Source organism: Papilio machaon, chromosome 26, assembly GCF_912999745.1.
Source record: "Papilio machaon chromosome 26, ilPapMach1.1, whole genome shotgun sequence".
Lineage (NCBI taxonomy): Eukaryota > Metazoa > Arthropoda > Insecta > Lepidoptera > Papilionidae > Papilio > Papilio machaon.
Genome location: NC_060011.1, coordinates 5,369,210 through 5,397,104, shown reverse-complemented (window position 1 = coordinate 5,397,104; position 27,895 = coordinate 5,369,210). Strand labels below are relative to the sequence as shown.

The 27,895-nt window shown below is 32.8% G+C and overlaps 1 protein-coding gene across 1 annotated transcript in view; it reads right to left on the bottom strand.

The window, feature by feature from the left end:
• The window catches only part of LOC106721202 (dipeptidyl aminopeptidase-like protein 6), a 56,606-nt gene that overhangs the window by 22,280 nt on the left and 6,431 nt on the right, over positions 1 to 27,895 (bottom strand). Inside the window, exon 2 of the mRNA XM_045684539.1 lies at positions 14,186 to 14,311. Coding sequence (XP_045540495.1) covers positions 14,186 to 14,215 — 30 coding nt within the window. The 5' untranslated portion in view covers positions 14,216 to 14,311. The remainder of the gene's footprint in view (positions 1 to 14,185; positions 14,312 to 27,895) is intronic.

Genomic DNA, 27,895 nt, shown 5'->3' with positions numbered 1-27,895 from the left:
TAATATACCTAATTTTGAATCTTTTTAAATTCACTCTATTTATATTCCTTTAATTTAATTTTCATTTCATTGCTGTAAAAATACAAGCTCCAATGAAAAATTAATAAAACGGTCGTAAAAGTCAGATTTTCTTTTTATACTTTTGAAATAATAACAGGAGAAATTTTCACTAGCTTTTATAGCTTAGAATACTGACGTAAAACTTTGTATGTAAAAAAACATTAAATTTATTTTAAATGCTTCTGTGCTATTTTTTAACATCGCGAATTTTTATTGCCGAATATTTAACGAAACTCGTAAATAACACATATTTTTATATGAAAAACAGACACCCTGTATTACATTTCATTTTATACTGTGTTTAAAACGTATTTTAATAACAATGTAAATTGAATAAATGAAACAAGTTTCGAATTAAATATTTATATATTTTAAACATTTTTAAGCTTCATTTCTTGTCATAATGCCTTAAATTGCCTGATATTTGGACTAAGATTTCTGTCATTTTAGAAAAAAAAATCTTTTGCCAAAATTTTACCCTAGTCAGAAATAGGTTTCTATCCCATTCCCAGTCACTTTACAGCCACATTCAAAGTTTAATAAATCCACACTAAATGTATCCCTCGGTCAGCACTTAACGTCTCTGCGTGTGATATAATAGTTTACAGAATTAAATACAATACAAAAGAAATAAAAATCAATACACAAACGGGAGCGAATGTCACAGTGTACCGCAATGCGGGTTAATCTTCCATAATTTATTTATTATGTATTTAAACTCCACTGAACATAAAAAAAACAATATTCACTGCTCGTAAAACCATCATAAATTAATATAAAAGTTCACATGAACAAAAAAAAATTTAAAATAGGTCGATTATGTTAATAAAAAATTATTTTACAAAATAAACATAAAATATTTGATTTAAAATTTGGTAACAGAACAACTAGAAAACTCGAAATACAAAATGAACACGCCAAGCGGAATATTAATAATTTCATATCGTGTTTCGTTTGGATTCGCAAACAACACGTTTCAAACGAATAGAGCAGTATTCCAAACGAGTATTGAAGAGATTCGTTTAAAACGGGAATCGCAGTTGGGTTTTCGGCTCGTTGGCTTAGTACGTAGAAAAGCAATAACGTTAGTAAAAGCAAAATTGTTATTTTGAAGATTTAAGTTTGGGGAACAATGTTATTTTAATATAGTAGTTTCTCTAGGATGTTTATTTTAAACGATTTATAGTTTAGAATATTTAATTTTGATAGAAATAGTCTAATTTATCTTTTACTTTGAATTCACAATCATCTTATATTGACAACAAATTTGTAATATGTACCCTTCGAAGTAACTATGTCATAAAGTGAATATAAAATACTAGCTTCTACCCGCGACTCCGTCCGCGCGGAATAAAAAATAGAAAACGGGGTAAAAATTATCCTATGTCCGTTTCCTGGTTCTAAGCTACCTGCCCACCAATTTTCAGTCAAATCGATTCAGCCGTTCTTGAGTTATAAATAGTGTAACTAACACGACTTTCTTTTATATAATACTAGCTTTTACCCGCGACTCCGTCCGCGCGGAATAAAAAATAGAAAACGGAGTTAAAAATTATGCTATGTCCGTTTCCTGGTTCTAAGCTACCAGCCCACCAATTTTCAGTCAAATCGATTTAGCCGTTCTTGAGTTATAAATAGTGTAACTAACACGACTTTATTTTATACTAGCTTTTACCCGCGACTCCGTTCGCGCGGAATAAAAAAAAAAAAAAAAGAAAAGAAAACGGGGTAAAAATTATCCTATGTCCTTTTCCTGGTTCTAAGCTACCTGACCATCAATTTTCAGTCAAATCGATTCAGACGTTCTTGAGTTATAAATAGTGTAACTAACACGACTTTCTTTTATATATATAGATATGTAGATATACTCGTAGATTTCCATAGTATAAAAAGCCGCGTATCGTTGAAATATTATTGTAACATGAACCTGCACTTAAGATGAATGCTAGCGCTCGTTTCATTTTTGTTTTTAAATTTCTTTAAAGTGCACAATATTGTATTCATTTCGGATCGGGAGAAATTTTCAATTCTTTCTACGTAGCTATCTATATATATAAAAGAAAGTCGTGTTAGTTACACTATTTATAACTCAAGTACGGTCGAACTGATTTAGCTGAAAATTGATGGGGAGGTAGCTTAGAACTAGGAGACGGACATAGGAACTTTTTTATTGTGTGTGCATTTTTTTTATTCCGCGCGGACGGAGTCGCGGGTAAAAGCTAGTAGCTAAATAATAATAAAATCTGGTTTATGTAACTAAAAGGATTCAAATAAAACCTCTATGGTTTTATTAAGTGAGAAGAAGGGCGTAATCTTTACCACTTTTAGAAAATAAATTTGCAACACACTCTCTTCTTGAAATTAATGGTTTGGTTTCTCTTAACTCATTGAATGCTGACTAATGTTAGTTAAGACGCTTGTTTTTTAATTATTTTTTTCCGAAAAAATTCTAATTTTCCGTATCGGGGTTCGAACTTACCCTATATTAGGAGTGACTAGGCTTTAGTCAACTGGCACTTTGGGTGTTGAAATACACATATCTTTGAATTTTAAAAGCAAAAGAAAAAAGAGAAATAATTTTAATTATACTTCATAAATACTTTACTTCAAAAATAATTAAATATACGCAAATATTCCATTTCCTAACAAAACGAGTAACTTTTCAACATTCGCTTGGCACAACTCGATGTCACATTTATCAAACAGAAGTTTCTAGATGTTCACAGCTTACAGCAGCTGCTAAACTTCTCATAATGTCTTTCAACAATGTAGTCGCGACTTGTAACAAGTTTCTTATATTGTCATCTATTTCTTTTATGGGTGAAAAGTTTTATAATAACAGAACATACCGAAGACCAAATTGGTTAGAATTAAACGCTATTTTAGTATCAATTATGTCATGAATTGGTCTTAAAAATACTTTTACGGTAATAGCTACATTAAATTGTTTAAACACTCGTTAGAGATATAATAGTTAATTCGCACTGAGTGAGACGCGACACGACTGAGAAGTCCTCAAAGAAATACTCGGCCTGAAGATGAACCCCCGACGAGTCCGAAACTAGTCGGTGCCGTCACCGAACGATCACACGTGAGTTAAGCCGTTCTTAATTAATTAATAGCTACATTGTTTTGCTAATATCTAATAAGATAATTAACTTTTCACTTATATTGTATGGATTTTAATATTAGAGTACATTGTCCTCGGCGGTATTTCCAAACCGCTACGACTTAGGGTCCTTCAAGAAGCGAGCGTATCACAATCTCAAAGGCCGGCAACGCATTTGCGATTCCTCTGGTATTGCAGATGTCCATGGTCGTCGATGAACACCTTGGTGTTCCCGCTGCTCGTTTGCCCCCTTCTCTTATATAAAAAAAAAAAAAATTGAACACTCAGAGTTTAAACATAGAAAAGATTTTTTTTCTGTTTAAAATATTAGTATAGATAAAAAGTTTAAATCATAGAAATTTTAAGCCTAAAGATTCGTGAATGTTATTTTTCCAAACGATCGATTCCAATAACTATTTGATTTAACACTTCATTGAATATCAACGGATTTAAAACTTGTTGCTTTAGCGCGGAAGCTATGATAAATAATACAGAAGTGTACATGTTTTTCTTTAGTTATTACATGAAGTAATATAATGTTTTCGTATATAAGTGATCTTCCAATTAAAGGAGACAGATCCAAGACAAATTCGCTCACGTAACTGTTAACTCCTGTAACTGATTTTTTTAGTGATTTTATTTTAATAAATTTTTGTTGGTACATTCGTTTTATCTAAAATATAATTCTTCTTATAAATATTTCTATCAATTCGTAATAATACTCAAAGTTGTATAAGTAATTTGCTTTTTTATTTTAATTTCTATCAAATAAAATTGCAGTCATTCGATAGAAAGCAATGACTCGATAGTAAAAATGTTGTGGTCTATCGTATATATTTTTTTTAAAACGTGAAATAGACGATCTTCTTAGATGTGTTTTTATAAAGCAAAACATTGCTACCGAGTAAGCGGCTTCTTGAATTCGCCAGGATAGTAAATGCGTTCCCTCCCCTGAAACGATGCAGGAGAGGACACACAGAAATAGGATATTTACCCATCCTATATGTCCCCATCCTCTGCCGAATCCAACTTTCCTTTGTAATCTATTCAAACCTTTACTCTACATTCACTGATAAAATTATTCATAGAATGTTTATTCGAGCCCATTTTATGACCTCAACGAAACTTAACTTAAATCCTAAATTGTTATCGATTTCTTCATGTATTGACGATATGCTTTGTTATTATACGATTCTTGGGATTGCTTTATTCAGTGGAAATTATTACGAGTAGCTTTTGTTTTATATTGCAATTGTTTTTAAAATAAAAAATTGCTATAAAAAATTGGATTATAATTTTAAACAATTAACCAGTTGGCGTATTAAGTAATAATTAACAACACATTTTAAAGCTAAATTTAAAATCTACTAGTCTTATAGTTATTTAAAAAAAAATGGAACCCATCTGCAAGCACTTCCTTTCGATTAAAATAATTTTATCAAAATCGGACCACCGGGGGCAGAGTTTTGCGGTAACATACATAAAAAAATACAGTCGAATTGATAACCTCCTTCTTTTTGAAGTCGGCTAAAAAGAAACCGGCTCGTGTGATCGAAACAGTTTACGTCAACTATTATCGTTATTGTATTACATGTAATTTTGCATTGAAATAAACCTGTTTCAATAACAAAACAAAAACAAAAAATAATAATAATCAACGTTCGATATTATTTAAAAGCGATACGTAATTAGTTTTAACTAATGAGAGTGTCAGCTGCACAAGGGAGGGCCGCTTTAACACTTCGTTTACATCACTCGTAATTGATTTGAAAGCTTGTAATTACACATTATCAATAATACTTTGACAGCTTTTATTTATTTAAAACAAAAGATGTATTATTTTCATTACAATTACATATTATAAAGTAATTAAAAACGGCTACAATTACGTACAGTTAATACAAATTCTATACGTAAGTGTGGACGTTTTTAATAAGTTTATAAAAATATCTCAAAAAAGTTTATATGTATGTTAAAAATACTAATAACCTTTTTGGTAAACTGGTTACTAAAAATAATTTTGATAGTAAAATAAAAGTAGGTACATTCATAAATGATTACCTTCTACTTCGCTCTTTTTTACCTTTGACATTACAAAGATCTAATAATGTACGAGTAAATACCAGTAGCGCTTATTTTTAAGGGCTGGCTACTTATATCAAAAATAATAAAACGCATAAACTGCATTTAGGAGTTTGCAATTATTTCTTAGCTTTTCAGATATCAATTAACTTAACGCATAAACACTTCTTTAATCTTAATTAATAAAACATTAATTTATTGCACAACTCTCTTAAGTGTTAAACTTTGCTGAATACAAAATAAAACGATGTCCCAGATGTATAACTAACTTTAATAAAGCTTCTGAAACTGTGCAATAAATGAACTGTACTGAGGCTTGCTTGTTTAATGCTTAATGTGAATTGACTAATTTAGAATAAAATATATAACTTTTCTTTAGAAAAGAAAGAAATAAACACGAATGTAAATAACTACCTCATTTCTCAGAGAAAAAGCAACATAAAAGAGAACATAAAATACAACATTACAATACTTAATATTGAGCTTTTAATTAGAGTAAAAACCTATTAAGTTAAAGTATAAGAATTCACATTATACATGTATAATGTTATTTTATTTCTTATCTGTAATATGGCTGTTCAGTACCTTAATAAAATAAAATAAAATGATCACAAATATACGTAATCTCTAATTTAAACCACATTAATTTCCATTCATCAACATTTGTAATTTCGAAACAGTAATACAATTATTTTAATGTTATTTAATATTATATACATTTCAGGTCAGAGTCAAAACAAAAGAATTATTGTCTTTAAAACAATAGAGCGAAAATTTTACAAAGAAATTTTAGTCGCGTGTACACTACGCTGCACTACACTGCGTTATTGTGTCGCTAATGCCAACCGACTCGTTAACAAACTTCAGCCCGTCCACTTACAGTAATTGGTCACCACTTTAAGAACTTTCCAAATGAAAAAAACACAAAAGACATTCTCAAAACAAACTAAAATTATACTAAAGACATATATACATATATACTGTGCAGACCCTACGTAAAAGTACCCTAGATATTATAACGATTTAAATTGTTTACTATACATTTAATTAATAACTATGATTTATTAAAAATAAACTACACTAATTAATTTAATTAATTTGACACGTACACTTTAAAATTAGCAGATGCCAGAAACAGCATCTGTTGAACCCCCGCCCGCTTCAATACCACGACCACACAGAAGACACGCTTCAATTAAATCCGCTTTTCGTCTGGTGAGTGTACGTGAGGTCTAATTTTACTGCTCATCCCTTCCCACCATTTTTATTATTAGGAATGGATGGGAAGAGAAAGTGGATTTGGCAAAGGTGGATGCTTAAGAAGGCATCTGTCCGTCCTCTCCTCTGTCGATTTAAGGTAGATAAAACTCAGGAAAGAGAGAGAATTCAGGTGTTCGTTTATTCGTTTGTCATCTTTTACTATAAAAACACTAAGGGACTGCTAAAATAACCACCTAAACAATCTCAATTTGGCAGGTTGCGTTACTTTTAAAATCCCTATGTATATGTGTATCGAAAATTTAAACACCAACAAAACCTTTTAAAAAAAAATGTGAGCCGTCATGGGACGCCTGGTAGATGTGAAACATCGTGTGTGTACAAGTAATATGCATAAAATATTAAATATTACAATTAAATGATGTTAATGATAATATATATATACTTCAGTATAGCGTGGCGACCCGTCGCCACGGCAAGCTTCGCCACGCCAACAATTCGGTTTACAAGTGATCCTATAGATGTTTCACATCAAAATTAATGCTTTTTATATTTTATTTTCACCTTACAGTATACAATTATACAGGTTAAGTATAAACGTATTTCCAAACAAATTTATTGCATAAATACTGTTGGTAAGGAAGTCGGCAGTTAATTGGCGACCTTCTTGACCTACTTCCCTGTCATACGAAGCATTACTTTATTCAACTTTTCGTATGCACCTGGATTTTTTTAAATCGCTCACGAGTTACATATTTAACCTATTTTAAATATACTCTTAAAGTTTAAAAACAAATGTGAATTAAATAAATATTTTCAAATTGAATCTTTTCGTATAATTATTTCAATAAAACAAACATTTTAATGTAAATAAAATGAGAGTAAAATTCTAAAAGTATTTATCTTTTTTCCAACAAAAAGGTATTTTTTTAGTAAAAAAGATTAGCCATTCCTACTAAATAGATTTTCAACTTTCATTTATTATTATTAAAATATAAAATACTTCAGCATACGATCAAAGCATACGCTCGGAAGAAATATTATACTTAATACTTACTGGAGTACTTAAATATGATTTAATGAAGGTAAAAGCGCAGTGAAACTCTACGTTATCTTATGATTTATGACCACATTATCTACATACTGCACTTAAACTTACTCAACTACCTCGATTTCATGAAGAAAGGAAATTAAAAATATTAAACCACTTTTTCACTAAGCGCTTCTTACGGAAACAAGAAATATTAGAACCCTTTTGCAATAAACATTGAAAATAATACTCATATCAACTCACAGTTCTCGTAAATTTTCGTAAATTTTAGCGTGAAATGTTTTTAATCTTTTGAGTTATATTAAACACTAGCTTTTACCCGCGACTCCGTCCGCGCGGAATAGAAAATAGAAAACGGGGTAAAAATGATCCTATGTCCGTTTCCTGGTTCTAAGCTACCTGCCCACCAATTTTCAGTCAAATCGATTTAGCCGTTCTTGAGTTATAAATAGTGTAACTAACACGACTTTCTTTTATATATATAGATGTAATATTTCAAAACAATACAAAACCCTTTCATACCGTGTTAAATATTCATCAAATTGTTGCTGAGGACTTGAAATATTTGCAGGGCATTATAAACGACTAGGGCCGGATATTGCGCGTTTATTCCGCAATAAAACTTAAACAAAACCCCTTAATGTATTCCTTGTAGTAATAGTATTTCCTTGGCTGTATAATTCCGTTATAAAATAGATTTACTTATAATATTTTCGAACAGACAGAAATTACAATCTAAAATAACGCATTATTTAGTTATTTTTTAATTCCACCTGGACAAAGACGCGTGCAACAGCTAGTAAACAATATATTCTTCGCTCCGTTAAACCTTTTTAAACATGAATTGAGATTGTAACAGATTTGAAACACAAACTTTGCAGGTTTTATATATAGATGGAGTCCCAAACGGCCGACAAATGTCCCAAAATAAAGCTCCGAAAGTGTCCAATAAATAAAGCGTACGTAACCTTGCCTAAATGTCCGAGGATTAACAAAATAGATGTACATCTTAGCTACAATTTTCTGATAACTATGCGTTTGATATCCATTTTTGTCTATTTGTATATCTTTGGGAATGTAACGAAGTAATTCCAAAACAGCTAAACGAATTAATATGAAATTTAAAAGAGAGGTAGTGGTTTGAAAAAACACATAGGCTATCTTTTATATTATTATTATTATAGCAACTAAATATTTTTCTTTTATTCCATGCAAGCGAAGTCGTGAACAACAGCTATCTTAATAGTTTTATTGTTCTAAACGTCTCTGAGATCCTGAGTAGTGTCGACAGCTCTTTTAATGGAGTATTTTAAAAAGATGGAAATTGATGATAACCTCAGTGTTCCCGTACTTCGTTTGTACCTTTCTCTTCTTAAAAAAATTGTTATAAAATACATGCTCTATTGAGTGTTATACTATCGAGCAGATAACACGATTACTCGATAGCTCCAATTAAAAGCTTTTTTCAATGAAATGAAATAAATTGGCTTTTGAAAAGCGAAAATAAAACATAGCTAGCTTTTAATTTTAATGTTTCCAACTGTTCCGTGTCGTATAAAAGTTTTTTATAGAGAAAACTGAAAACGTTTTATCAATTACTAGCGTTTACCCGCGACTCTGTCCGCGCGGAATAAAATATAGAAAACGGGGTAAAAATTATCCTATGTTCGTTTCCTGGTTCTAAGCTACCTGCCCACCAATTTTCAGTCAAATCGATTCAGCCGTTCTTGAGTTATAAATAGTGTAACTAACACGACTTTCTTTTATATATATATAGATGGTATTGTTTTAATGAGGTTTTAACGTTTTTCCACTTTATAGGCAAACGAGTAAACGGCCACTTGAATTCACCGAAATAGTGAAGCGACCGCTGCCCATAGACATCCGCAATTGCAGATACGTTGCCTACCTCTAATTGATAAAGGAGGGGCATATAAAGATAATATTTCCCTTTCCTATGCGTCCCCTCTTCTGTCAAATTAACCTCCCCTTCCCATCACTTCCTTATAAGAATATCGTGGGAAGGGGAAGAGGTCAAACAATAAGCCGTCGGCACAGTTAGAAAACAATGGAAATGCAAGCTTGCTTTTAGCAGACGATGTTTTAGATTTTTTTATTTGATTGTTTAAATTCAACTTGAAATTCAATGAATCGTAATAAAATATAGCTTGAACTTCCTCTTAATGTTTCGCACTCGGCGTTGAGGCTGTGACTTTGCATACGTAATCGTGGAAATGCGCTTTCATGAATAAAATTTATATTGCTTTTATCGCCTCTCTAGACTTATGAAGTCCTGGTACTTTTGCTTTAATGAAATTAAGCTGAAAAAATATTAACCATGAATTTCCACTGTCATAAAACATGTACAGAAACTTTTTTATCACTTTTTTTTAATAAATACTATATGAATTGTGTTTTTTGGCTGAACTGGGATTTTAGGAACTTAAGATTAGACAATGTAACGTCGTAGACTCTAATAACATTATCTGGCTTTTAATATCTTTAAATTTTATTCAACCTAAAAACGATTCACTTCAGAAAATACACAAAGCCAATATAGGCTACTTTCAAATTATGACAAAATTTAGTGCGAAAGTTTCAAGCAGAACTACAGCGGTTTTATTTGCAAAGTAAAGCTGAATACAGCTGAGACCCATTAAAGTTGCTAGTATAGATATATCGGTTTGTTATGTTATTTCTTACAAACGAAAAGCAAAAATAAATGAACGCTAGTAAAACTTAATCATTTTATTAACTTATAATTAACTAGCAAATGCAAACGACTTCGTCCGTGCGGGATTAAAAAACGTAGCCTATAATAAATCCATATGCATCAGCTACCTTCCCGTCTAAATCCTGTCAAAATTGGGCCAGCCGTTTTAGTGATAACCCAGAACGAACGCGGCCTTGCGGACAGGCAGACAGACAAGAATTAAAAAATATTTCTATTTATTATGCGTTTTAATATAAAAAAGATATTAAACAGCGACGTTTGTAAACTTATTTGTAGGAACATTACAAAAACAAATAATAATTGAATAGTAAATAATTTGGGCAAAACGTAAACGCAAATTATACAAAACAATACAATACAAACCGCATCATAGACTACAAAGGAACATTTTATTTGCAACATTTCTATCTTATTTTCTTTCATATAGGAAATGGGCGGCGCCCGACTTCATTAAATACATTTATTGTACAGACAAACATTATATAACCTAGTTTTATATATATATATATATATATATATATATATATATATATATATGTAAGATATTTGATGCAAAAGTATTTTAAAAGAATTAAACTAACAGCGAAACAGTGAATTTAACTCTACTTCATAATAATCCTCGCTGTAGTATAAACTTTAACCGAACGTAAGTAAACAAAAATGTCAGACGTTCCGCAATGACGAATGGAAAGAGGCTGCTACGAGCAGCAGCGCATACTTCCTTATAAAACCTTTTTTTTGTGTGGCTACCCTCAACAGTCTTAACACGGCCTCTCCTGACTGGAGGACGTCCTCGTCCTCCTGTACTTCTTTGCAACTTTGCGAACCATAGGCACGATGTTTGCATAGTTCGTTTACAACAACATAGTGAACCATAGGCACGACGTTTGCATAGTTCGTTTACAACAACATAGTGAACCATAGGCATGACGTTTGCATAGTTCGTTTACAACAACATAGTGAACCATAGGCACGACGTTTGCATAGTTCGTTTACAACAACATAGTGAACCATAGGCACGACGTTTGCATAGTTCGTTTACAACAACATAGTGAACCATAGGCACGACGTTTGCTTAGTTCGTTTACAACAACATAGTGAACCATAGGCACGACGTTTGCATAGTTCATCTACACAAATGACTTCAGCACATGACATAGGCACGACGTTCGCATATCATGTGTCATCTACATGTGCATAACATAGGCACGACGTTCGCTTATTACACACATGTCAGATACATAACTACTCGTATAACATAGGCACGACGTTCGCTTATTATACGCAAGTAGTATCACACAATCGTTCGTATAACATAGGCACGACGTTTGCGTGTCATACGAACATAAGATGTCTCACCGTTAAAAAAAAACAGAGCATGTCTCGGGAGTCCACTCCCCTCACCGTGGCACCATGTAGGGCAAGCGTCCCGCAGTCCGTCGTCTACATGATATTAATGGCAACCCGCAGTTTGTCAGTCCTGAAAATACCCTAGAAGCATCTCCTGATACAGAACGTCTCACATTCCGTTCACAATCTCACTTCTGCAGTTGGGTATCCCGCAGTCTACGCAACGCAGAGCATCTCGACAATACATGGACAAAGCAAACTGAACTAATAAAGGGCATCAATGACTATTACGACATAATGACATACGTCTGACTCAGGTAATGGCTTAACACGCTCAGCGCAACCGACTAGCCTTACAAGTTCGCTTTAAAATGAAAAAATCATGTTGGCATGTAACGTGTTAAATCTTACCACGACTCGGCCTTACCTGACCCTCACTAATAAACTGATCGAGGTATTCAATTTCAGTCTTTAGTAAAGAACACATCTTTAAATTAATTGAAAAGTCTGATGTTGACTTATTTGGCATCAAAACTTGAAATATAAAAATATTGGTTCAATCTTACCGCAGTACAAATTGAATAGATCGCGTCCACAATCCTGTCTGCTGTGAAATACACAGACAGCGCGTGAGCCTCACTACTCACATATTCTCATGCAGAATAAACAGCTTGGTCCACGCTACCCATATTTCGCGAACACTGGTACGACTTTGATATCGACTCAACTTGCTACGACTACAACAATTATCACGGTAACGATCTGACATTTTTCTCTTTGCATTTATTTTCACGAAAATGCAAACACAAACACAGAGTGAGCAAAGTGGATAGAATCACGTGGATCCTATCCCACTTCTGATGTAAGATATTTGATGCAAAAGTATTTTAAAAGAATTAAACTAACAGCGAAACAGTGAATTTAACTCTACTTCATAATAATCCTCGCTGTAGTATAAACTTTAACCGAACGTAAGTAAACAAAAATGTCAGACGTTCCGCAATGACGAATGGAAAGAGCCTGCTACGAGCAGCAGCGCATACTTCCTTATAAAACCTTTTTTTTGTGTGGCTACCCTCAACAGTCTTAACATATATATATATATATATATATATATATATATATATATATATATATATATATATATATATATATATATATATATATATATATAATGTTTTTTAATAGACCTACAGCCGAATTCAATTATAAACCTCGAACAAATTTGCCTTAGTAATTTTTAAATGAGAAATTTTATATCATTAGCTTCAAATTTCTCCGATTCACGATTTGCGATAACAATCTAAAAACATAATCAAATAACTTTCTGATCGATCTCAAATATCGAATTCATCATCAGCTCACTATACGTCCCCATTGAAGGGCTCGGAGCCTACTCCAAGTGAGGGGTGAGTTCAGACATATCTTAGGATTTCTTCTCAGATATGTGCAGCATCACGATGTTTTCCTTCACCGTAAGAACATCGGATAAATAAACATATGTAAATCGAGACTCGAAAAACACATTGATATATGGCGGGATTCGAACCTAGGACCTGCAGATTGCAAGTCAAGTGCTTAATCACTGAGCCACCGACGCTTTTCAAGTATCGAATAATGGGTTCATATTGATCAATTATTGTTGAAATAACCAAACGATTTTATTATATTCTACTCCGCTATAACTTGGGCCACAACTTTTCTCACTTAAGTTACGAACGGCCGTCCCCTTCCGGTCGCTTAACGAACTTAGTTGACCAACTCAAACCAATTAATGCTGTACATACAAGTTATCTTCTACTATACGATGCAATTAGATTTTTATCGTTCCATTAGTTATGGATACAGTTTCATTTGTATCTTTATTTTCACACTAGTTGTCGCCCGCAACCATACGTGCGGAATTAAAAAAACCTATTAAGTAATATATGTGTCTTCCATACTATGATCTCCATCTGTGTCAAATTTCAATGAGATCTGTTGAACATAATATTATGATTTAAATTATTCAAATATAGATAAAAAAAGAAGAAGAAATGTAGTAAATGTTATCAAAGTAAGTTCTACTTTTGCTGCTAGACAATACCCACGACTATCCTCTTATTTATACAATTTAATAAACAAAGAAATTAACATTTACCCCCTTAAATTCTCAAAATGCAAAAAGACTGTAACTGACTGGTTGATGACTAAAACTTATGATGAGACTGAAACGTTGATTCAAACAATACCAACAATATGAAATCTGCGCCTTATTACACTGACACATAGGTACAAACTTTCACACACTCACACACACACACACACACACACACACGAAATTTACTCTCATATACACTCAACGCACATACTCTCGCACACATTACTTATTTCATTATATATTTTGTTTTTGTATAATTGTTAGATTGTACGGGTTAAGTTACCATCATAATGTAGTTACATGGAAGAGAGGGACTTCCTATCACAAGTACCTACCGGATACTTAAATGGAATTCCCAACACTAGTTTAACTTTGTACTATGTATTGTTAAGCCAATAAATCATTTTCATTTTCATTTTTCATTTTCAGAGCAAAGGTTACCTCGTCATCGAAGGCGTCAGGGTCGGCCATCTTGTTTTATCAGTGAGCGACGTGCAGCTGAGGTCCACAGCGCTTGTTCTGACGTCACGACTTAATATACGCACTCATTTTCATTTTTCCTTTATCCTAAAACAAATGAAATACTTCATTTAATAATGCCAAACTAAATTAGTTATACTTTTTGTCCTGTTAATAGGAGAATATATTTTTTATCATTCATACATATTATAAAAATGTAAAATTAGAAAACAATATTATATTTCGTACACATAATGAATTTGCGTTGCTAATATGATTTAATAATAATAATAACAATAAGAAAGTAAAAGAAATCGAAAGCGAAATTTAACAGTGGTAGACGCCAGCAACAACAACATCAGTTGCACGAATTGATCGGCTCGCCCGGTGAAATACCACCACCACAGAAGACAGGCGTGAAGTGGAAGTAATTCCGCGTTTCGTCTGATGAGTGTGGTACCGGAGGCCTAATTTTAGTCCTCTTTCCCTTCCCAACCTTTTCTTATAAGGAAAGAATGGGAAGGGGAGGTGGGTTTCACGGAGGAGGAGATGCATTGAAAGGTTAAATATTCTCTTTTTGTGTGTTTCCTCCATCGTTGATTGAGGGTAGGCAACGCATCTGCAATTGCGAATGTCTATGGGCAGCGGTCGCTTCGCCATTTCGGCGAATTCATGTAGCCATTTGCTAGTTTGCCACCTTTTAATATAAAAAACAAAACTTGTATATACAAAAAAGCTTTATTTAATAAGATGATTAAAACTTAAATTTATTTCCAAGGCTTTTCAACATCTTATATACTATGTGCATAATTTTATTCCTTACTTTACATATATAAAGATTTAATATACAGTTTCAATGATACGAATAGCCGCCTTTAGAATCTGTTAATTAAATCTCACAGCTTTAATATCCATTTCTCTCCATACATATTTAGATTACTTTAGTCCTGCCTTGAGAAGACGTTTCATCAAAGGAACGTTTTCACTAATGTTTCGTTGATTTTGTATTACAAGTAATCCTAAATGACTGCTTAGAAATGTTTCATGTTTCCTTAATTAATAACTAACTGTACCCACTACTTCGTTCGTGTTTAATAATGTCTTTGTGTAGGATTTCATTATTATTACTTCACACCCTTGAGGGTAAAACTTTTACTAATGTGAATGTCATATTTATTTTTCTATCGAATAGACAACAAAAAAAAGTTTGAGACTTCTAGGTCTAAAAATGAAGTTACTTAAAAAAAACTTATCATTCCCCCCCTCCTTTCAAACTCATCTATATATATAAAAGAAAGTCGTATTAGTTAAACTATTAATAACCCAAGATCGGTCGAACTGATTTAGCTGAAAATTGATGGGGAGGTAGCTTAGAACTAGGATACGGACATAGGAACTTTTTTATATTATGTGCATTTTTTTCTATTCCGCGCGGACGGAGTGGCGGGTGAAAGCTAGTTTTTAATATTAAAAATTTGCCTGTGTCCTTTCTTAAGCTCTACATCTATTTCTATTGGGTAACAAATTCTATCTAAATCGGTTCAGTAGTTAGAGATAGTTTTTCATCTATATATATATAAAAGAAAGTCGTGTTAGTTACACTATTTATAACTCAAGAACGGCTGAATCGATTTGACTGAAAATTGGTGGGCAGGTAGCTTAGAACCAGGAAACAGACATAGGACAATTTTTACCCCGTTTTCTATTTTTTATTCCGCGCGGACGGAGTCGCAGGTAAAAGCTAGTTTATAATATTTATTATGTTAGAATTATCTATTGTTATATTATGAAGTCATTTGTTTTCTCAAAGATAAAGCAATCACTATGTTTTAATATGTTTATTTTGACAGTTGTATCCCCACGTTAAAAGTGACGTAAATAAATGAAAGACCATCATTTCTTTGTAGAACTAATGTAAGTTTATGTTAAAGTGGGCCAACATTTCCTTAAGTCTTTTTAATTAAAATTTCTCTATATTTAATCTGCGGCCGACTTTGTGCGGGACTTAAATTAATTTAGCTCCGCTTTACCACGTAAAATGAATTTAAAGGGGCACCAAGTTGTGCTGCGAAATTGCAAAGTTCCACCGATAGAGAGTTGGATCTCGAAACGATTTTCCACTTCAATACTGAGGTAAAGTTTGCTCTATATAGATAACTGTACTTACATATGTTACGGTTTACTTTTTAGATTTTAGTATAAAAATTTAAAACTGTAATTTATTTATTTTGGTATCCAAATGTTAATAACCACTCGTTTATAACAAATACTAGTTTTAGCATGCGACTCCGTCAGCGTCGAATTAAAAAAAAACTTTAAAAGTAACCTATGTGTTCTTCCAGACTATGATCTATATCTAAGCCAAATTTAATCGAAATCAGTTAAGCCGTTTTGGAGATACATAGTAACAAATATCTATCAATCCATCCAAGCTTTCGCATTCTATTATTAGTAAGATTTCTTTCACTGATCATCATCATCATCATCAGCCTTTATCTGCCCACTGCTGGGCATAGGCCTTTCCCAATGCCTTCCACAGTTCGCGTTCCTCCCCTTTCGCTTCCAACTCCTTTCGCATTTCACTGATGAATTTATTAAATTCAAAGATACAATGAACAGACAAAGACTAATACAAACTTTGGTTACTAGAATAAAATAATTTGTATTAAAATTCATTAACCCTCTCGTTAACTTATTAAACTGATTTGAAACTTGTTTCCTTTTATTTTAGTTAGAAACTTGACAATATTTCAAAGCATGAAAAGGCTTATTTTAAATGACTATAGTCGTTAACATCTGACCCAGATTGTCGGAGCAATCTCTACAGAGAATCAAGATGTTCCCGATTGTAATCCAACGAAAAGTCACAGAATTTCTTAATACCCTCCCTCGACCTCTAATATTTCAAACGTTACAGACAAAAGATTTTTTTATGTAGGCGCTTGGAGAACATTTTTGGTAAATATTATAATCGTTAAGCTTTAATAATATATACAATAAGATAATGGAAATAAGCAATTTTAATTATGTATCCTAGAAATATTTCAGAGAATCTAAGATCCCCTTTGTTTAGGTATAATATTAGCTAAAGTATAAGTAAAAGAGCCTACATTGCTATATTGTATAAACAAATATTTATACGTGTACAATAATATTGTACAGAGTTTAGTTGTTGTACAACATTATTGTACAATATAGGAATTGTATTTTAATGCCATGTTGTTTCTGATTTTAAACTATTTGGTATCGATTGGGAGATAAGAAACATGTAACAAGCTTCAAGTAGCACTAAGTCGGGCTAAGTTAATTTAACTTAGCATAACTTTGGCAAGTTGATTATCTTAAGTTTCAAATACTTCTGTACATCATGTTAATGTATACATAGAACTAGATGTACACGCGACTTCGTCTGCGTGGAATAGTGTCTTTGGGTAGCAATTTGTAATGACGTCGTGAATTAAATTTAGGCAACGCATTTGCAATTACAGATGTCGATGACCTTCGGTCGCTTTGCTGTTATGGCGAATCGGATTACCTCTTGCTTAACCTTATGGTTTAAATCAGGGATTCCAAAACTTAAAGCATTGCTAATTCACACGCTGTCTTCTTCTATTGACCTAAGTCAGAATGAAAAATAATAATAATAATAATTGATCTAAAAAGTAGATAATTTTTCCATGGGGGGTTCTGTGGTAACAGTTCATTTTGGAAAAGGGGTCACTTGTCCAAAATAGTTTGGGGATTCCTGGTTTAAATAATCATCCCTTTTATAGATACAAATATGTTTTAATGCATGTGTTTTTGATTTAACTGGATATTCCAAGCTCAGAGTAATTCAAAATCACTTAAAAATTACCCAAACGGGCCCTTAATGTAGATTTATCATAATATTAAACAATCTCAGTACCATTCCTTTTGATGGTTATTGTTTATTGTCCTGATAATATAACGTCTTACAATACTTGTCAAGTGCCTCAATGAGAAAGCACTAACGTGTCTCAACGTGTCACAATGAAAAGGCACGTGTTCCGCTCCGTTGGACCCATTTAGAATAGATTGCGATCCTTCAAAGGATACGGATAGCTAAAAGCGTGAGCAATGGATATCATTAATCTAATATAGACCTTTTTTGTCATAAAAAACTTTAATAGAAGAAAATTACCTTAGATATATCGTGTGCTCTTTTTTGTACGGAAAATAAGCGTTGATTTTTAACTATTTTTATTGCACTAAACATATTTTTATCACCGTTTTTTATTAGTAGAATGATGAATGATAAATAAATTCGACAGAGGATAATTTTACCAAAGTAATATTTTTTTATAAATACCATATATTTTAAACAAATAAATAACCTTAGAAATAAAAGAGTAACGTTCAACAAATTTATCGATTTTCAGCGATTAACAACGGTTAGCGTCAACTACAAACGGTTATTAAAGAGGTTATTCGACACAATTATCCCGGCAGTTTTAGATTGGTCGCTAATCTAGTTGCTAAAAACTAGGGCCAACTCGTTCCCCTAAACTACATTCGCCTGCCAAGTTTATTTTAGAGCTGCTCTGATACCCTTAACATAATTTATTATATATGAAAAGATTAAAAATATATTTACTAACATGATAGGTAAAGGAATATACAAACCTATCGTTCGCTTTTATAATGATATACATCGATTTTGATACTTCCTTGACTACTAATTGTGGTTTATCTATATACTCGTATATAAAAGAAAGTCGTGTTAGTTACACTATTTATAACTCAAGATCGGTCGAACGGATTTAGCTGAAAATTGATGGGGAGGTAGCTTAGAACTAGAAGACGGACATAGGAACTTTTTTGTCTTGTGTGCAGTTTTTTTTATTCCGCGCAGACGATAGTTATGTTCATTCTGACTGTCCCGCTATTTATTGTTGCTGTTGATTCCACCGCCAGTCGTGGCGCGAAATCGAGGTTGTCGTTGTAATGGGTGGTAGTTTATATATTGCACATCAGTCTAGATTAACAGTACAAAATAGATTCTAGACGTAGCAAGAAGTTGTTAAAATATTTATCAAAGTAAACTACTACTGAAGTGAAGTCAACTACTAAGAAGAAATTCTGCCTGAACTAGAAAGATCTCTTACTATCCATACCAAAAAAATTCAAAACATGTTCATTAAAGTACAAAATGAAAATACTATTCTATATGTTTATTTGTACATTGCATTTGTATAACATAAGTGTTACGACCTTGAAAATAAATTTCAAAGTGTTTACATAATTAAAAATTTGAAAAGAAAATCTTCATAACACGAAACAGGAGTGTTCATTAAAATGCAGCAAACGTCGACCTAATTCTAGGCGTTTCTATTTGCTCGCTGACTGCAGACGCAGTCGACATACCTGTATTATGATATTCAAACTTAATTGTGGCTCGTAGTTTGCCGCGAGCATGTACACAGCATTTGATTAGAGATATCACGATCGCTATCTAGAATCGAAATGAATATGCTTATATACGTGACAAGCACGTGACATATCCAAAATTTTGAATTAATTAACGATTTCGTTGATCGAATGTTGCAGTGGCTATAGCTTCAGTCCCCCTAGACAATGTGAATTGGCTCCGAATTCCATAACGAAATTTAAAAATGTATGGAACTGACAATAACTTTAGATAAATGTCAGTGTAATTGTCACGTCTCAGTTCTAAATATTTTTGGAATTCGTTATAGAAAGCACTTTGTCTAGGCGTACTGGTGTACCTACTGAAAGTAAGTCTTCGTCCTCTTTATGTCACGCCAATGTACATAAAATTATGTGGTGTAGATCTCACGAAAATGCGAACCGCCGTAAAGTTTGGATAGCACTATACGTCGTGACATAGAAAATACTGACCTCTACACCTTTCAGTCGTACTGTCAAAGAGCTCTTTCCTTGAATGCCGCTCAAAGGGTGCATATGTTTCGTACCTATAGAAAGCTCTTTTAAAACTAACAAACGAACATTGCAAATCAGCTTTGTATTCTATCTATAGATAGAGTTGGTTTGAAATTTTTTGTATGCACGAATGGGCCAGATCGACCGTTGAAATACATCAACATACATACATCCACAGAAGACAGGCGTTAAGTGGAAGTAATTCCGCGTTTCGTCTAATGAGTGTGGTGCCGGAGGCCTAATTTTAGTTCACGTTTCATTCCCACCCTTTTCTTATAAAGAAAGGATAGGAAGGGGAAGTCTATTTGGTGGAAGTGGGGACCCATAGGAAGGGGAAATATTCTCTTTCTGTGTGTTTTTGTGTATGCATTCGCCGTCGATTAAAGGAAGGCAACGCATCTACAATTGCGGGTGTCTATGGGCAGAGGTCGATTCGCTATTTCGGCGAATTCAAGTGACCGTTTGCTCGTTTTCTACCATTTGATATAAAAACAAATACATAAAGAATTAGGTAAAAATAAAAGGCCTTGGAGACAAGTTTGACTGCCCGATTGTGCGACACTGGGTGCGTGCACACGTCCACATGACCGGCGACAGACTGTCTTCATTATTAGTATCTTGTATTTATGCGGGTGTAATTTTTCCTAAAATTAATGTAATATTTTTATTATTATTATTTTTTTCCAATATGTGTTACCCGAGGTTACACGAAATAAATAAATAAATAAAAATATTTACTATGTTACAGAAATCTTTTATAACTATTAAATATTCCTTTAAATGAAAACCTCGGATATTACTTCAAATATCAAACATCTACATAATTCAACTAACATTTCTGCAAAACCAAATATACGATGTTGAAACATGTTTCAGCAAAAACTACGCGAATTGCAAATTGTGAGAGAGCGGAGCCTCGCCTCAGTACCTTAAATATTGATAGGATTATGCTAAAAGGATTCGCTGACAATATTTCTACATATCCAATGAAAAACTCAAGCGAACGGAAGCGCTTTTGTCAACCGCAACAGTCATACAGTGTGAAAAAAGATGGCGGTGATTTATTGAAGAAAAATAATACACAATTCTACAATATTTTATAACTAGCTGTCGCCCGCATCTCCGAAAATAAAACGTAATAAGTAGCCTATGTGTTCTGTTGTGTAAAACTAAAATTGTTGCTGCAAAGTTTTCTTTTCTAAAAAACAAAAGTTATTCTATTAATCTTGTGCAAGAAAATAAATTGATTTTGAGATAAGTTAATAATGCTATTAATAACATAGATTATTAACATTTAACAGTTAACATTTAAAAAAACGTTTAACATTCACACGAACGATTGTGTGCATTTACGGAATGCAAGTTGCGCTGGCAAGTTGCCAACAGTGACCCAACTTGTTTCATGTTTAATTATGTTTAATACCATAGCTGGAACTAACAGTACTAATTTCTACTGTCACTAAATAGGTAACATTTTATCGATAACTAGCTGACGCCCGTGAATCAGTCCGCGTGGATTAAAAAAAAAACTTAATAAGTAGCCTATGTGTTCTTTCAAACTATGTTTTACAACTGTGACAAATTTCATAAAGATCCGTTGAGTCAAGAGATCAAATAGGAATCGGAACTGACGGAGGAGGGGACGCTTTGGAAGAGGAATCATTATTTTTCTGTGCGTCCCCTCCTCCGACGGTCAAGGGTAGGCAACGTATTTGCAATTACGGATGTCTATGAGCAGCGGTCTCTTATCGTTTCGCTAAATTCAAGTGGCCGCTTGTTTATTTGCCACCTTATAATATAAAAAAAACATTAACAACCCGTAAAAACAGCGCCATTCAACTAAATAGTCATCGTCGTGGTTTGCAGTATCGTTGAGTCGATTAACTGCTTTTTGTTATCATTAATAACGCAGAGTTCACTCAGATGAGGCATTACGTAACTTTGGACGGGAACTTAATTATTTCACTAACGATACCAAAATTACGAACAAACAATGAAAAGTAAATGTCAACTTATTTCAAATTAAACTTTTCTAGTTCACAAAATAATTTCAGACAAATACGCTTCGATAAAATATTATTACTGATTAAGTAAAGAGGTTAATAAAAATAAGTAAAAACTTTGTACTTGTATTACATAGTGCTAGTTAATCATTAAGAAAACATTCGTTAACTAAAAAAAAAAAATCCCACCTGACATTCCTATGACAGGGCAAATCGAATGATGACACTAATCTAACAAAGCCGTAGGTTTCTGAGACCAAATTTTCCGTTTCAAACATATTGTCATCTCTGTTTTGTTAAAGATGACAGAAAGAATGACAGGTATGACGATATGTTTTATACAGAGATTATAGTCCAAGAAGCCAACAATAAATTGATGAAGCCTAAATGTTTATTATGAGAATAGCCATATATTTACATCAGTCGGTCAAAAACTATCATTGTTAAATTATATTTTTTAATTATTTAAATCAAAGTATAAACAAAGTATGCAGTAGAAGTTAACCGCAGCGCAGCTGCAACAGAAATACCAAACACTTATCTTTTTAACGACTTAACTTTTACTGCAGGAAGTTAACCACTTAATAAAATCGGATTAAGCCAAACTAGAACATGTATTCGAACTGCATATGTATTTTTATAGCGGACCTACATAACATTAACTTTTTGTAATTCATTCATTCGTTTGTTTTCATTCATTCACTCGGAATCAAATATTATTAATCGTATAATAATAAAACTAAGTGTTTGTTTAAACTTTCGTGAGACATCATAATTAATTAATTAAGAAACGGCTTAACTCACGTTTTGATCGTCCGGTGGCGGCACCGACTAGTTTCGCGACGCGACGCGACCGCGAAGTCCTCGAATTAAACACTCGCCCTGAAGATGGACCGCCGATGGGTCCGAAACTAGTCGGTGCCGCCACCGGACGATCAAAACGTGAGTTAAGCCGTTTCTTAATTAATTAAACTAAGTGTTTGTAAAGGACATTCTAATGTTTGAAATCAACATTCTATCTTTGTGACCGATCTGAATGTAATTTTAATTGCTGTATATGAAAAAGAGCACAAACATTATTTCATCATCTAAATAGAGCATATGTTTAAATACTATAGCTATCTTTAGATCGTCAATATTTAAACCAAATTAATTAAAATACCGCGAGTTAAAATGGTTTGAGATCAAGTATTGATTTCGACTTTATTAATGACTGATGATGTGCCGAAATACTTCGTTTCAAACTACAGTTTGAAAGCTTTGTACAACACACTAGAGTACAATAGTTAAGGGTCAATCAGCAAATAGTAATTGAATTGTAGTGCAAATTGAACGGCTTCGGATTTTGTTTGTATGCACATCGTTAGCATATCCCGCCTGTGTCGCGACGAGCAAATGTTGGTAGTAAATGTTTGACCAATATATTAATCTATTTAAGAACGAATATGTGAAATGTGTAACAATCTGTGTAAAGTGTATATTAAAAAACGAGTTGTTAATTAATTAAAGAAAACAAAAGTGTTATTGTAATTTGTCTGAAGAATAAAAATCGAATACAGTTTATATTTTAAAGTCGATCAAGATATTAACGAAATCAATATTAATTCTCGAACAATTTTTGTTCTCAACCAAATTTTCGCATTTTTGAAATTATTAAAATGCCCTCCTGTTAGTCGAGTAAAAAATATAACCCACGGTTACATTATTGATAGAATGAAAACACGATCTTGCACAAAATAAAGGCATTAATAAACTTGGAGTCCTTTGTGAAGGGCTATTGAAGGGTGAAGTGTATTCGCTTGAGAGATCACTTCACTTTGCCCGCAACAGGTGAACGCTGAGATTTATTCTTAGAGGAAGAGACGGGAACGTTATAAAAATGTTACATTTGGATCAAAGTAAATTTATAAACCTTTGGTAATACATTCATATTTGAGCTACGAGTATTATAAGAGGTAAAGATTTGAATGTTTGTTTGTTTTCAATAAATACGCTTTGAAACTACTAAACCGATTTGAAAAATTCTTTCACTCTTGGGAAGCTACACTTATCCCTGAACTACGTAGCCTATATTTATTACTAAACTAGCTGTCGCCCGCGTCTCAGTCCGCGCGGAATTAAAAAATAATATTAATAAGTATCCTATGTGTGCGGTTCTGGAGATATCTTCAAACATCCATCCATCCATCATATCATTCGCATTTTTAATATTAGTAAGATTTTTTTTTCATTCCGCGCCGACGAATGTGTAAAACAACTTGATTACTTTGTTTTTAACTCTGTAGTCATTTTATCAGTAAACGTTCAAACAGAAACGAAAGATTGAAAAATACTACGACAAAAACATATTACTGGTTCTGTTTTGTTCAAACACACGGTAGCATTAATAGATTAAATATAGTTTACTTGCTACGTAAAGTATTTAAATCTTGAACCGCTTTGCAGAGAAACTGCAATTTGGAGCACTCGTCTTTTTATAGCACGATTTTAAAACTGCCGCAGAGCTATTCATTAAATTGAGATTTTACAGACTAAAGCTATGTTTGAACTTTACTATCTAGATATTTAGTTTTGGAACAGTTAAAAAATCGTTAGACATTTATCCTATATCACCCACACAAGAATTATCGATTTTATTTTCTTGGTTCTATTGTGTAAACATGCGTTCTCTTCCGTTTTTTTTTTTCCTATTTTCAATGTTTTTCTTGTGTACTGACTGATCACAGTACTATATATAAATTCTTCGGCTACTAAAGAGGTCGAATATAACAATCACTTATTTTTTTTAATTCAGTCAGTCTTTCGTTTTAAATATCGTTGTTCTCTCAAATAAATAATAATAAATAAATAATTTAATTTTACTAACACTGAAAAATATGCAATATAGTTACATTAATAGTAATTTTATACAAATACTAGCTTTTACCCGCGACTCCGTTCGCGCGGAATAAAAAATAGAAAACGGGGTAAAAATTATCCTATGTCCTTTTCCTGGTTCTAAGCTACCTGCCCACCAATTTTCAGTCAAATCGATTCAGCCGTTCTTGAGTTATAAATAGTGTAACTAACACGACTTTCTTTTATATATATAGATTAAAACGCCTACTAAATACGTTACTATATTGCCTTTTATTTACGATTATGTAGATTTATGGCCGCTCGGAAATTTTAACGGGCTATTTATTATCAGGACCACGCAAAGTGACGTTTCCTTCGCTGCTTACTGTTAGTATTGATTACGTTCGACAACGTTGAACATTTATTGACTAGTAGCTCAGTAGTTAGAGTGTAAGAAGTTTCAATACGACATTATCAAGATACGAGTATACACCTTGTAATCAAATGATGCATTTTTTGTTAAATTTCATTTCATTTTACCTAAAATTTTATGCAAAAATAAAAATATAGATCCAAAATATACAACATATCGTTTAGGTTTACATTTAGAAATATGTTATTTAAGTCGATAAAACTAATCTTATTTTAAGTAACCTACGAATGAACTAGAAATTAAGAAGTTGTCTTGTGTACGAATTGTTTAAAGAAAGAATTTATGATCCAATTTTGTCAAAATCAACCATAATGTTAAACGGATCAAGATCAGCTTCGACAATAAAATCATCTTTAAGTTTCATGTTATACTAAAAATACGTTACCAAAAACGTCCAATGCTATCTATATATATAAAAGAAAGTCGTGTTAGTTACACTATTTATATATATGTCGAACTGATTTAGCTGAAAATTGATGGGGAGGTAGCTTAGAACTAGGAGACGGACATAGGAACTATTTTATCTTGTGTGCATTTTTTTTTGTTCCGCGCGGACGAAGTCGCGGGTAAAAACTAGTTGTTAATAAAGAAGTAATACAGGTAGTTCCGAACACAAAAATATGACAAAATACTTTATAGATAGCGACAAGTTTCCTTATGAATTATTCATAAGAGATTCGAATTCGTGAAGCCATGACAAATAAATTGATTTATGATTTATTCGTTTTAAGAATTGATTTGTAATATATTTTATGACACAGTTTACAACCAGAATTACGAAAGTGGTAAAACTTATCGAACCAAAGCCCCACAAAGTTATCCCGAAACCCCGTTAGTGAGAAATAAATAGTATATGAATAAATTTAAAATTACAAAATAAATATTCTGGTAATTTAATTTTTTTTTTTGTATCTGTTTTCTCCCTCTTGTAACGAAATGCGTCAATTGTTACACATCATTTAAGTCATCAATTTCTCGTTTTAGTATCGAATATTTTTGACTTACATTCGCCTCGATCCTTTCCTTATTTAATAAAATTGACTTGATACATATTTCGTCGGCAAAGTATAAATTAATAATAGTTTTGTTGTGGTATCAATAAGCTTGGAGAGTCGCTCGGCTCTGAGCTAAATCACTCATGAATTATTGATATAATCGATTGCTCAGCCGTGTTGCGTAACTCGACGACCGAGAAATTGACAGTACACAAAACTTATACGCACAATCATATTATCCTTTATTATACATTTTTATATTTTTAGGCCAAGATAAAATGCTTTGCCTAATGTAGTCACTATGACAATAGTACAAGCTTTATCAAGTTTTGTGTCTAGGTACAAGACCAACCTTTCCTTTTCCCTCGGAGTTACGGTCGTAAGTGCATGTGCATGCTCAGAGGGAGAGGCAAAGAATACAGATTTTGATAGAACTACAACAGCAACTTATTGTATGTAATAATAACTAGCGGCTCGGAACTTCATCGATAAAAAAGTAGCTTGTAATACGCCCTCTTGTATCAGCTATCTTCCCGTCAAAGTCCCATCAAAATCGGTGCCGCCGTTTCAAAGATTACCCGGAACAAACGCGGCTTTACGGACTCACATACGGACAAGAAAGACTAGAAAAAAAAAAGAACTATTTGTATTTCGTTTGTTTTTATGTTTTTTATTCGTAATTATATACAGACACTCCAATTTTATTTATTCATAGTTTAATAATCATTACGTATGAGCAAGCCATCAATAAAGGGAGTTGTACTTGCCATAGTATATCAACATGCAACGCTACAAATTTACATTACCCGAAGCATATTTTCATTAACACTTAATTAAGAAAAATTAAGTAATTACCGGGAAATCGAACGTCGTAAATTGTTTAAAGGCCAAACAACTCGGTACATTAGACGCGGCGATAGAAACGTGCTGGGTAATTTCCTGACTTTAAAAAGTAATTTAGAAAACCCGAGTCATTTTATTGGACCCCAGCTATCATTTGTAATTCACTACATTAAATATTTTAGACCTAAAAATGTTCCATAAAATATAATGAAGATAACTATAATCCACATCATCATTAGTCCACTATTCGTCCCCACTGATAGACTAGGCCTACCCTAATTTTAGGGTACCTACCTACTAACTAGTCCATAGTCAATCACGCTGGCCAAGTGCGGGTTTGGTTGACTTTACACATATCATTGAATTTCTTCTCAGATATGTGCAGCATCACGATGTTTTCCTTCATCGTAAGAACGTCGGATAAATGTACATATGTAAATCGAAAATCGAAAAACACATTGGTACATGTCGGGATTCGAACCTGAGCCCCTTAGCCACCGACGCATCTTGTTACTACTTTGTAATAATTTGATAGTTCTGATGTAAGCATTGTTGATGCCTATGACTATGATCAATGTGCATGTAAGAAAAATTTTAAAATGCCCGCTCTATTGTATATTTATTTGTATCACTTTGATGTCATCTGACTTTATTGTCA